The sequence below is a fragment of the Ipomoea nil genome, unplaced genomic scaffold, assembly GCF_001879475.1.
Source record: "Ipomoea nil cultivar Tokyo-kokei standard unplaced genomic scaffold, Asagao_1.1 scaffold0322, whole genome shotgun sequence".
In the NCBI taxonomy this organism is placed as follows: domain Eukaryota; kingdom Viridiplantae; phylum Streptophyta; class Magnoliopsida; order Solanales; family Convolvulaceae; genus Ipomoea; species Ipomoea nil.
In genome coordinates this window covers 672,501-684,720 of record NW_017616750.1, presented here as the reverse complement: position 1 = coordinate 684,720, position 12,220 = coordinate 672,501, and the positions used below count along the sequence as shown (strand labels likewise).

General features: G+C 37.1%; 2 protein-coding genes across 3 annotated transcripts in view; both read left to right on the top strand.

The window, feature by feature from the left end:
- The first annotated feature begins 477 nt into the window (after positions 1 to 477).
- Positions 478 to 6,815, top strand: LOC109171618 (signal peptide peptidase-like 4). Of its 2 annotated transcripts, XM_019320667.1 has the most exons (14): positions 479 to 784; positions 1,352 to 1,510; positions 1,651 to 1,762; positions 2,092 to 2,211; positions 2,383 to 2,534; positions 2,623 to 2,805; positions 3,356 to 3,390; positions 4,216 to 4,378; positions 4,933 to 4,986; positions 5,182 to 5,274; positions 5,372 to 5,514; positions 6,137 to 6,207; positions 6,298 to 6,381; positions 6,467 to 6,815. In XM_019320667.1, the coding sequence occupies exons 1-14, from the start codon at positions 632 to 634 to the stop codon at positions 6,571 to 6,573; spliced, it is 1,629 nt and encodes a 542-aa protein (XP_019176212.1). In that variant the 5' UTR covers positions 479 to 631; the 3' UTR covers positions 6,574 to 6,815. The 2 variants fall into 2 exon arrangements, with proteins under 2 accessions (XP_019176213.1, XP_019176212.1); XM_019320668.1 differs by lacking the exon at positions 2,092 to 2,211 and having other exon boundaries at positions 478 to 784; positions 6,467 to 6,740.
- Positions 6,816 to 11,843: 5,028 nt separating this feature from the next.
- The window catches only part of LOC109171579 (glycerol-3-phosphate 2-O-acyltransferase 4), a 10,766-nt gene continuing 10,389 nt past the window's right edge, over positions 11,844 to 12,220 (top strand). The window contains exons 1-2 of the mRNA XM_019320631.1: positions 11,844 to 11,901; positions 12,044 to 12,151. Of these exons, the coding sequence (XP_019176176.1) occupies positions 11,844 to 11,901; positions 12,044 to 12,151 (166 nt within the window). The remainder of the gene's footprint in view (positions 11,902 to 12,043; positions 12,152 to 12,220) is intronic.

Here is a 12,220-nt window from a genome sequence, read left to right as displayed (position 1 = left end):
GTATTCACAAGTTCCTTTCAAATACTGCAGTCACACAATATTAACAGATTAGGATTTGGTAACCATGTATTGTATTCACAAATTTCCTTCTACAGCTGTTATGTACACAATTTATTTATTCTAAAAGTTTACAATTCCAATACTAAAATACACAATTTATACGTCGTTTAAGACCAATGTGGACCCTGATATATGGTATAATAATTCCAAAGGTATTATTAAAAAGGCATATTAATAATGCTTTTTGCCTCATCAAGCATTCATCGTTTATTTTATAGACAGTTGTACTATTTAAACGTACGGAAGTGGCGAGAGTCGTAAAAGTCGTCAAGTGAAGTAGTTGACGACGACGAGATCAACTTCTCTTACAATTTTATTTTATTTTTCTACAAAAGAGATAAGGCGCGTCAAATTTAGAAATACGCATATTTATATTTATTTATTTCTCTATATATTTTCTCTATTTCCTCGTACGTATGTTCTCTGTGCTTTTGACTGTCTCTTCACATGTCGCACCCAAACAAAAAATAAATAATAATAGAAAAAAAAATAAACAAGGAAGAAAATTCATTCGCCCCCTTTTCTTCATCTTCTGAAACGGAGGGATTTCTAGGGTTCTGTGGTCGAGGTTATGGAATTGAGAAGTACGGCTCCGTACTGTTCTGTTCCTACAGCTGTTGTACTGTGGCTGTTGAGCTGCTCCGCTCTGGTTCATGGCGGTGATATAGTTCACCATGATGATGTGGCTCCAAGGAGAGCTGGTTGTGATAACAATTTTGTTCTGGTAAGCTTTGAATTTCTCACTGTTTTTTGCTCATTTTTAATGTTTTGCTTCAAATTTTGAGGTTTTTTTTTCTTTACTTTTAGTTTATACATCTTTTTCTGAAAAAAAAAAAAAATGATTACTTTGTTTTTGTTTATGAATTTTGATTTGTTAATGCTATAATTAGTGGGAATTGTTAGTTTTCTTTTTAAAAAGTTTGATTTCCTCAAATCTTCATTTTATCAGTGTTTTAGCTGTGGAAAATGGCATTATTTTGGTTTTTGCTTAGAGTATCACTTGCTAAGTTGCTATGCATTATTGTTTGCTGCACTATCTGTTTCAACTTGTGTGGCATTCAAATTCCTCACATGTTTGGTAACCATCAGATTCAGAGCTTACAGTGAATGGTGCATTTATATTGGTATTTCCAGTAATTTCATTTAATATCAAGTTTTCCCTTAGACTGATTCCCAATTATTCAATTATATTATCTTCAGAATATATGTATATTGAGTGTTCCTGATTACCTCTTTCGGATGTCTTTAAATAAGATATATTTCTAACATAGAAATGCACATTTGATGACAGGTAAAAGTTGCAACCTGGATCAATGGTAAAGAAGAAATGGAATTTGTTGGAGTTGGTGCGAGATTCGGCCCCACCTTGGAGTCGAAGGAGAAGCGAGCAAATCAAACAAGACTTGCTCTTGCTGACCCACCTGATTGTTGTAGCAAACCGAGGAATAAGGTTGTCTTATCTGCTTTATCTACATAAGTGATCAGCCATACACCATGTGTTTACCCTGTAGAAAGCCTCTCAATTTGGATTACATAATAGTTAAAGTTTTATACAATGAATGTTGAGCAATATGTCTTCCTTTATGGCAGCTTACTGGTGAGGCCATATTAGTACATCGTGGCAATTGCAGTTTCACTACCAAAGCAAATGTTGCAGATGATGCCGGTGCTTCAGCTATCCTCATTATAAACAACCAAACAGGTTTTGGTGTTCTCATCTAATTCTATGAAGTGCTACTTTTGGTTCCAAATTGGAATTAGAATGTATGATTATTTATGAGTTCAGTTGGATAGCAGTCCTCCTGTGTCTTTAAGTAATTATCATTGTTATCTACTTATCTCAATATCTTGTTTTATGATGCCTACAAGAAAAAATAGCACTGATATTTTGCGAATACCCCACTTCAAATATCTAATTTGGAACAGCTCTTTGGGACATAGGGCTCTATCACACAATGAATAGCTTTATTCGTAGGCTTTCTTGATAAAACAGTGGAAATCAATTTCATAATCCTTCTCTTTGCATTGCAGAGCTCTTCAAGATGGTTTGCGAAGGAAATGAGACTGATTTGGTTATTGGCATACCTGCTATCATGCTCCCACAAGATGCTGGTCTAAGCTTGATAGAAAATATAATGAACAAGTCAATGGGTAATCTTACCTTACCAGAAAATGAAAAAGAAAAAAGAAACAAAAGCATTTGCATATCTTTATTTAGATAACTATTCAATATTCAAATTCTCTTGCTATGTATGACCTCAGATTCTGGGTTCTATTTCTAAACATTGATGTATGCTTGACAGTTATTTCCCTTCCCTTCAGTTTCTGTGCAGCTGTATTCTCCAAGGCGCCCTGTGGTTGATGTAGCTGAAGTATTTCTGTGGCTTATGGCTGTTGCTACCATTTTATGTGCATCGTACTGGTCTGCATGGACTGCCAGAGAAGCTGCAATTCAGCAGGATAAGCTGTTGAAAGTAATTTCACGGGATTCATAGATACCTGATAGTTGTGTTAAGCACGGGATACCTATGTTGTGTTAAACAATGGATATCTATTTTGCAGGATGGCTCGGATGAATACTGTGGCATGGAGGCTACACAGTCTAGTGGTGTGGTGGATATCAACACAATGTCAGCAATTCTCTTTGTTGTCATTGCTTCCTGCTTCTTGATCATGCTCTACAAACTAATGTCCCTCTGGTTCATTGAGATTCTGGTGGTTCTATTCTGCATTGGCGGTGTAGAGGTATGTCTCTCCAAATATCAAAAGAAAGCAGTATAAGTTTGTACTGAATGACCATTTCTGTGTGAAAACAAGAAATATAGACAAGCTTGTACAGGTTGCTAATGAGTAAACAACAATGACACTTTCTCTTAGCATTTCATAGATAGCTTTAACAGCCCGTATGAGCTTAGCTCACTGGTTCAGTGGGCAGTATTTGGGACAAGAGACCAAGGTTCAAAACTCGGTAGCGGTAGTGTGGGGATGATGCCCAAAGTGGGTAGATCCCTTGTGTTCACTGGAAATTTGGCCTTGTATGCTGAGCCACTGAGTTACTACCGGGATTTACATCCTCCCAAATGCTCTGTCGGGCTGGGGTGTGGGGGGTCCTTGGGGTTGGGGATTCAACCTTTCAGGCAAGGCAAGATAGCTTTAACATCATGATCTAATCCATTTTGTTTAATTCTTCTAGAGTTAGGAACTTGCAAGAATGCCAAATGCAGCATGTTTAGTGCTGAAGTTACTTCATCCTCCATCATTAAGTACTAAACAATGTGTCTCTTTCGACTTGCAGGGTCTGCAGACCTGTTTGGTTGCATTGTTATCCTGGTATGCTAATTCTTTTTAGTATTATAAAACCTCTCGTTGTCTTTAGGATCTACTTAACTGCAATGCCTAAGTATTTCTGTCCAGCAACAGAAAGCCTGCACAAACAAATAACATGGTAAGTGTTGCAAAATATGCCTAGGGAGGGAAATCTGTTCTAAGGTTTATGCTGTCATGGCGTTATAACTTTGGCGATTAATTGTATCTTGCTCGATGTTAATTGGTGCTCATTGCATCTAGGCAATTGGCTGTTTGCATCTCCTCAATTTATTTCCTTAACCTTTTAGGGTAAGAAATCTAAGAATGAAATATACTATTGAGATAAATGAGAACAAGAATCGAAAATAATGACAAAAAGTAAAGAAGAAAAGATTTACGTGGTTTGGCAATGTACCTACGTCCACAGGAGCGAATTTGTTCTTTTATTGATTGTGATGGTAGAACATCTAGGGTTACAGGTATCATATTTATAAGCAACCCTAAACAAGGTACATGTACAAAATTACCCCTATACCTAAGGGTCACTCCGCTCTGCTCTGTTCCGTCCAACACCTATCATCCTGCAGTACATATGGAGAGTGTGAGACATACACAACATATACATGCACATACAATTAGAGGAAATTGCATCGAGTTCCCCTTTTAGTCTGTCATTAGAGAACTGAACAATTTTCAGAAATTGCATTCATGAGGGTTGGTTGCAAATTTTTGCAATATTTGTTTCCTCAAAGTTCAGCAAAGATGTTATTCTATATGTTTTTATATATGTGTACTCTTATCTATATTGATATTGAATTTAGAAGAACGGCTAACTATTCTTGAATATAGTTTCAGATGGTTTGAACGTGCTGCAGAGACTTTTGTCAAAATACCTTTACTTGGAGCTGTATCATACCTGACTCTTGCTGTTTCTCCATTCTGCATAGTATTTGCTGTTATGTGGGCTGTTTACAGACGTGTCTCCTTTGCTTGGATAGGTCAAGATATACTTGTAAGAGTTTTCCTGTGTATTATTTCCATCTATGAAGTTTTCTCATTAATTTTAAATGTTTTCCTTCCAATTGTCAACTTTGATATTCACTCTCACTCAAATCTAAGATTCTCAGACAATTGTTGAAAATCTTGTCAATCTCACCCATTTAAATTTCTCTTCAAATTAATTTTGTGGGTGTATGTTGGAATATCTCACATGTAAAGATTACCATCTAATATCTCACATGTAAAGATAACCACAAGGTCATGAGTTCGAATTAATCGAATCCCAGCCTTCTTGGTTTGAGCCGGTCAGTTATGGGCAACCTAGGCTGGTTTACCTCCTTGTGGTCTGTTGCTGGCTAGGGTCACAATGCAGGGTTTACCCAGTGTACACCCTCGGGTAGTGACTGCAAGTTTCCCTCGTCACCTAAGAATATTGAAACTCATACATAATTAAGATACTAAGTTGACAAAAAGAGGGATAATTTTAAATTGCCTAGTTGTTTTCATGTCCGGAGTTCTTACAGACTTGTAAAGACAATGATATCTTTCTTGATTACCTCTTATCAGGGTATTGCGTTGATTATCACAGTTCTCCAAATTGTGCGAGTTCCCAATCTCAAGGTAAAATAGCAAGCATTGAACTTTTTCTGCCTTTGTTTTTGCACAAGGCTGTGAGAAGTTTGTTCATGTAGCCCAGTGAATCTAATTCATCAGATACGCTAGTATGAATTTTGTTGAATGACAGTACTAAATGATGTTAGCTCCATCGGAAATTCAAATGCATTTGATATAACTATTTTTATTTGGCATGATCAGGTCGGAACTGTTCTTCTCGGCTGTGCTTTCTTATATGACCTGTTCTGGGTGTTTGTTTCAAAATGGTGGTTTCACGAGAGTGTAATGATAGTGGTATGTTCCCTTCTGATTTGTGCGGTTTGGAACAATCTAGATAGCTATATAAATTATTAGCAACTTTATATCAGCCGATCCTATTTCATTCCTGCAGGTTGCTCGTGGTGATAAAAGTGGAGAAGATGGAATACCCATGCTGCTGAAAATCCCACGGATGTTTGATCCTTGGGGTGGTTATAGTGTCATCGGTTTTGGTGACATTATTCTACCGGGTTTACTTGTAGCATTTTCACTAAGGTTTGAGAATCCGATACTCAAATATCATGTTAAGCCTTTGGTTCTCTTCGAACCATCAATCTCTTAGCATTTATAACTTGTTTTCCCGAGTCCTGTTCTATGCATCGCTGTAAGCCTTAGATGGAATGTTTTAAACCGTATTGGTTCCTTTTGACTTTGAGTGACTGCTGCCAGCTGCCTCTTAGTTAAAGCCACATAATTAAGTACACCCCTTCTTCCCAGCAACTACTTTTTTGGGGTGACAGGGGAAACCCGCAACCACTACTCGAGAGTGTGCACTGGGTAAATCCCGCTTTGTGAACCTAGCTAGCAAAGGACCACAAGGAGGTAAACCAGTCTAGGTTGATGAGGGAAATCCGCAATCACTACTCGAGGGTGTGTTCTGACTTCTGAGTAAATCCCGCTTTGTGAACCTAGCTGGCAAAGGACCACAAGGAGGTAAACCAGTCTAGGTTGCTCATAGCTGACCGGCTCAAACCAAGAAGGCTGGGATTCAAACTCATGACCTTGTGATTATAAGTCTATATTCTTAGCCATCTTGGCAGGGGTTACCCCGCTTCCCAACAACTATGTTGTTATGAGCTGAATGCACGAAGACTTATTATTCTTTTTTGGGTCTCAGGTATGATTGGTTATCTAAAAAGAGTCTTCGTACGGGTTACTTTCTATGGGCAATGATGGCTTATGGTTTAGGTATGATAAGTTCACAATTCAGACTCATTATCTTCTACTTGCCTTGAGTATTACACTAGTTTGACATATATATTTCTGTCATTGCCATAGGTTTGCTTATAACATATTTGGCTCTCAACTTGATGGATGGACATGGCCAACCCGCATTGCTTTACATAGTTCCTTTCACTTTAGGTATGTAACGGAACACTTAAAGATTGCAATTCCGCCTTTATTCTATAGATTGATATAACGGCATCATCTGGGGTAAATTATGCAGGAACGTTTTTGACACTAGGAAAGAAAAGAGGCGACCTCAAGCATTTATGGACGAAAGGCGACCCTGACCGACCTTGCCCCCATGTCCAGCTCCAACCTGCAGATTAAGTAAATACTGCAAAAAGAACCCCAATCTAATCTAATGTAGGACTCTGCTTTCAAGTTAGTGTGTATAGTTTAGAAGATTGAGTGTTGTAACGATACATATGATCTCTGTAGCTATTCTCCTGTTTGAACTCGAGTGTGTATTAGTAGTGGCCATGTGCTTAACAAAACGCAGAATTATGAGTTGTAATGACACGAATTCCTATTTTACTCCTCGGCCTTTACAACATGTTTGGTTCACGAAATGAATTATAAGTGTTAGGCGGAGGTCAATGAAAGGTCAAGTCCAATAATTAGTGGTTAGAGGATTGTTGAGTGAAGGCTAATGAAAGGCTAAGTTTAGCATTGCTTCCTGAAAATGTGGCGATATATAAAAAAATAAAATGAGTTAATTCCACCAGAGGTCCCTTGTCTTTGGTGGTAATTTTAAATTTAATCCCAGACTATTATTTTTGTCATTTAACATACGAGATTGTTGTTTTTTGGACAATTTTAGTCCTTCTTATGACTTTTCCTATTTTTAGTAAGGGCATTTTTATGTCTTCATATTTTTTTTTTCATATTTTTCTTTTGTTATTTTTTTTTTATTTCAACCGGTATAATTGGTTTAGGACTTTACTAAAAACGGATTAAAAAATATGATTACTAAAAATCAGAGATTACCTAAAGTCCTAAACTAATTAAACCGATTAAAATCAAAAAAATAACAAAAGAAAAATATAAAAAGACAAAAATGCCCTTACTAAATATAGGAAAAGTCATGAGAAGAACTAAAAGTGTCCAAAAAACAATAGTCTGCGATGTTAAATGACAAAAATAATAGTCTGTGACTAAATTTAGAATTGTCACCAAAGAGAATGTGTGCTGACTATTTCTGCATCAATTTCTGTGGTCTGCCAAACAATCTTTTGAATGCTGAAAGTCAAAATCTGGGGCTCCAACATGAATAACAACAGCTAACCAGAAATGGGGTGAGATTATCCATGATTGGTGTCTGCAATTGCTTTTAATGAAAATTCATAGACTTTGACCTGGATGGGATGAGAGATGAACCCATCTCCCCATCTACCTACGCAGATATGCATATGGGGAACAATAAATATTGGAGGTTCTCATTAATGGAAAACCCAATTGGGATTAATTATATGTAGATGAGAGTAAACAAAAGTAGGGCACCTAATTAAAGTTGTGTTTTATTGGTGGGAAGAAATTACAACTAACTGCACAAATCTACATACCTACTTACCCAAACTTCTTTGTTTTGCTCATTCAGTTGAGTTTGGCTAACTGCCTAACTCAAACAAACTGAAATATGTCTTGTGGGTGGGTCCAATAACTTTCTTCTACTAGTTGCCTAAACATATTGTGCTTTCTCGTTTGTGTTGTTGTGACCTTGCTCACTTGTACCCTGGTTATAAGCCATGGCAGAAGTGATTATATATATATATATATATATATATATATATATATATATATATATATATATATATATATATATATATATATATATATATATATAGAAGAGTAAATACCCAAAATGGTCTTTCGACTATAGCTAAATTCACAAATTGGTCCTCGACTTTCAATTTCAACCAATTAAGTCCTTAACTTTGCAATTTTGACACGATTTGGTCCTCCATCTATTTGACCGTTTGTTGACCATGATCGACGATCTCTAGAAGAACCTTCAGCTCTCGTCGGAGCATGTGGAGGCCTCCAGGATAACGTTGCACCGGTTCAGAAACACGTCGCCTTCTTCGCTCTGGTTCGAATTCAACTACATTGAATCCAAAGGGAGGATGAAGAAAGGCGACCGGATTTGGTAGATTGCTTTCGGCAGTGGATTCAAATGTAACAGTGCGGTCTGGAAATGCAATCAAACCTTAAAAAACTGATGATGGACCATGAAATTACATATATATCCTCAAAAATCACAGTCAACAAACGGTCAAATAGACAGAGGACCAAATTGTGTTAAAATTACAAAGTTAAGGACTTAATTGGTTGAAATTGAAAGTCAAGGACCAATTTGTGAATTTAGCTATAATCGAGGGACCATTTTGAGTATTTAATCTATATAGAATTCAGTTCGCGTGCAGTTGATCTTCTCAGGTGCGGTTGTGCGGTGAGAGGAGAGCCATTGATCTTGTCAAGATCAACGTCCAGGATTAACAACGTGTTTTTAAAAAAATTGCGGTGACAATTTGGTCATTTTCCATATGGGGTAGACCTGGCAATTCGTGTATACGAGTTCGTTAACGGGTCAACACGATAACGATACGAACACGATAAGGCTTAACACGGACACGACACGTTATGGTTAACGACTTCAAATTCTTAACGTGAACACGAACACGAGTTGTTTAGGCGTTAAACGGGGTGACACGATAGACACGTTTTGTTAACAGGTTTTGGGTTGTGTCAACACGATATGATAGGAGACCTGTTTAAACACGCTAAACCTATTAATATATTAAAACAAACTAAAATTTAAAGTTAAGTTACTAAAAAAAATATTCAATTCATAACATTCATAAAATGATAAAATAACATTCAAAAATCATAATTAAAGAAGTCCATACTAATTTTTAGAATAAAATTGAACACAATAAAACTTCAAACTTCAAATTGTTGAACATCAATAATTTGTGTAGGATCTTGGCCTAATGTAGTAAATTCATCCTTAGTCATGTTCATAACAATAGTTCTTACCTTAAGGACAATGATTCTTAGCGGGTTATAAACAGATTTGTGTAAACGGGTTAACACGATAATATTAACGGTTTAAACAGGTTCTTAATATGTTTAACGGGTTGACCCGTTAAGACACAAAACATAACGGGTCCTTAATAGGCCAACCCGCTAACGACTCGGGACACGTTAAGGCTAAACACTAACCCGTTATTTTGTGTCGTGTTAACTGGTCGTGTCCATAATTGTCATGTCTCATATGGGGCAAACTTAAGGTGAGTAGGTCTTGTGCTTAAGGTGCGTCGTGTTTCTTCTTCAAATCTGGAACAGAACAGAAGGCGGCAGAGGGTAACGGGCACTCCTTGTTCGCCACCCTTCTCCCTTTTGAACTAAGGGGTCTGAGTCACGGATCTCCTCGACCCCTAGCTCAGACCCTCAAGAATAAAACTTTTGAACTGAGGGGTCTGTCAAACCCTTAGCTCAGACCCTCAAGAACAAAACTTAATGTGCGCCATTTTAACATTTAAGGTGCGTTGTTCTAACACTTAAGGTGCGTCTTTGTATCACTTAAGGTGCGCCATTGTTATAAACGGAAGGTGCATGATGTTAATACTTAAAGTGCGCCATTTTAACACTTAAGGTGCGTTGTTGTAACACTTCTTCGTGTTTCTATCACTTAAGGTGCGCCACTTTTATGTTATGCTTCTTTCTTCTAGACACACATTATTTTTGAATTTTCATTGATTTGAGCTGTTGATTTAGATTTGATCAATGGCTCATATCTAACCGCATGACCGCATTTGTGAGCATCCCCGCACCCGAACTCAACCATATATATATATATATATATATATATATATATATATATATATATACATATATGTATATATATATATACATATATGTATATATATATATATATATATATATATATATATATATACATATACATATATGTATATGTATATATATATATATATATATATATATATATATATATATATATATATATATATATATATATATATATATATATATACATAGATATTGGATCCAATGAGACCCATATTTTGGTGAGACGGTAAGATGTAATCTGGTTCGTTTATTTTTATTTTTTAACGGTTGTGATCTTTTGATTTTGGATCCCATGTGCTGATGTTTAGTAAAGGAGGTAGGGTCATTGTGGTCTTTTGCTTATGTTATTATTTCAGATTCCATAATTAAAGGGCACGTGTGTGGTGTTATTTTTGGGAGGATATCAATTACAAGTTTTGGAATTGTAATTGGACGCTTCACATTACATTGTCGATTCACTTCCTCTGCTGTTAGTCTTTTCCACCCGCGACGCCAGGGTTGTCCGATTCTGACGCTAGCGGCCGTCCTTTGGTGTTGTTTGAGCGTCATCATCTCCTTTCCCGGTCTGTCCTAGTCGCACAAGTGATTGGTGTTCATGGCAGGTTCTTCTAGCAGGAATGTTAAGCGTCGGAGGGGTAGTTCTTCCGTGTCTACTCAAGGTATTTTGACTTTCTTGTCTGTTTTGTGTGGGTTTATGGTTTTCCGGTCGGGGTTTTGTCCGGGTGGGGTTTTCCGATTGGGGTTTTGTTCCGGATGGGGTGGGGGCATGCAGGGGTTGGATTGGGGTTGTTGTGGTGCGGAGTGGCGGTGTTCACATAAAAGGTTTTTTTTTTTTGTTTTTTTGTTTTTGTTCGGCCGGTAGGTATTTCCCGGCGTTGGGGGTTTTTGGGTGGGGTGGGGTGTCGACGGTCGTGGGGGTAATGGTGTGGTGTGGCGGTGTCTGGACGGTGTTATGGTATATGACATTTAAAATAGAAAGGGTGTCAATCTTTTAGGGTGAAAAGAAGTTGTGTTTCATATCTCTTTTGTTTAATTTTTTATTTGTGGGATGCTTTTAATTTCTCTTCTGTAAGGCAATATAGAAGGGGGCAAGTAGAAGCTAGGTATGTTTGTTGCTTTTTAATAATGAGTTAGAAAAAGTTTAGGGAGTTGTCTCACATGGGTGGTCTTGAGACAAGTTTGTGATGTTTGATGCAAAAACAAAAAGAAAAGAATGGTGTGTGCATTCTTAGAGTGACGTTTGTGCGTAATTCTGTATTTGTTATATTTGCTGTAATTGGCTTTTGTTTTTGTTTTGAATTTGCATTCGAGTGTATCATCTGTCCTTTGCAACTGAGCATTTTCTGGGCATATTTGTGAAGCATATGGTAGTAGTAAGTAGTGTGCGTTATTCGTATGAGGTTTGTGCGTAATAAAGTGATTACTAATTCGTTGATGCGTTATACGTTCTAGGCTTGTGCGTAATCTTTATATTTGGAGTGTGTGCGTTTTGTTGGACATATTTGATGGGGTTCATTAATGTTTGTTTTGTTTTAAGTATCCGAAATATATTTTGTTTTGTTTTTTTTTTTTTGTTTTTTTTGTTTTTTTTGGTATTTTTTGGTATTTTTTTTTTTTGGTATGCAAGGTATCTTTGATTGTGATTGGCTTGTCATGTTCTCATTTATTATAATATATATAGTTCACCGTATCTTGTACTAGGAATTGGTGTATGCATTCTTAGAGTGATGTCTGTGCGTAATACTGCATTTGCTATTTGGTTGGTGCGTTTCAAGTTTTATGCCAGTGCGTAATAATGGGATGCTGAGATCCTGATTCTGGTCTGTGCGTTGGAGAGAAAAAGTGGGTGATCAGGAGTTTGGTTATTTTTTAATCTGTTGTGTGGTTACTTTTGTTGCTCATAGTGCATTTTTTTTGGTATGTCTAGGTGTCACGGCTGCAGAGCCGGTAGATGCGGGAGAGACTGTACATGTGGTGCCTTTCGCGGATGTTGAAGCACCCCCTGTTCTGCCACCGGTCACGAATTCTGTTAGTCGTACGTCGCCGCTTTTGTTGTTTTGGTCCTTCAATTGTACATGCTGCTATACCCGTCGGCCCCTTAAAA

Coding starts and splice junctions, on each gene's coding strand:
- LOC109171618 (XM_019320667.1), top strand. CDS start 632: ATGGAATTGAGAAGTACGGCTCCGTACTGTTCTGTTCCTACAGCTGTT. Junction 3,391..4,215: donor TTGGTTGCATTGTTATCCTG/GTATGCTAATTC, acceptor TCTTGAATATAG/TTTCAGATGGTTTGAACGTG. Junction 4,987..5,181: donor TGCGAGTTCCCAATCTCAAG/GTAAAATAGCAA, acceptor TGGCATGATCAG/GTCGGAACTGTTCTTCTCGG.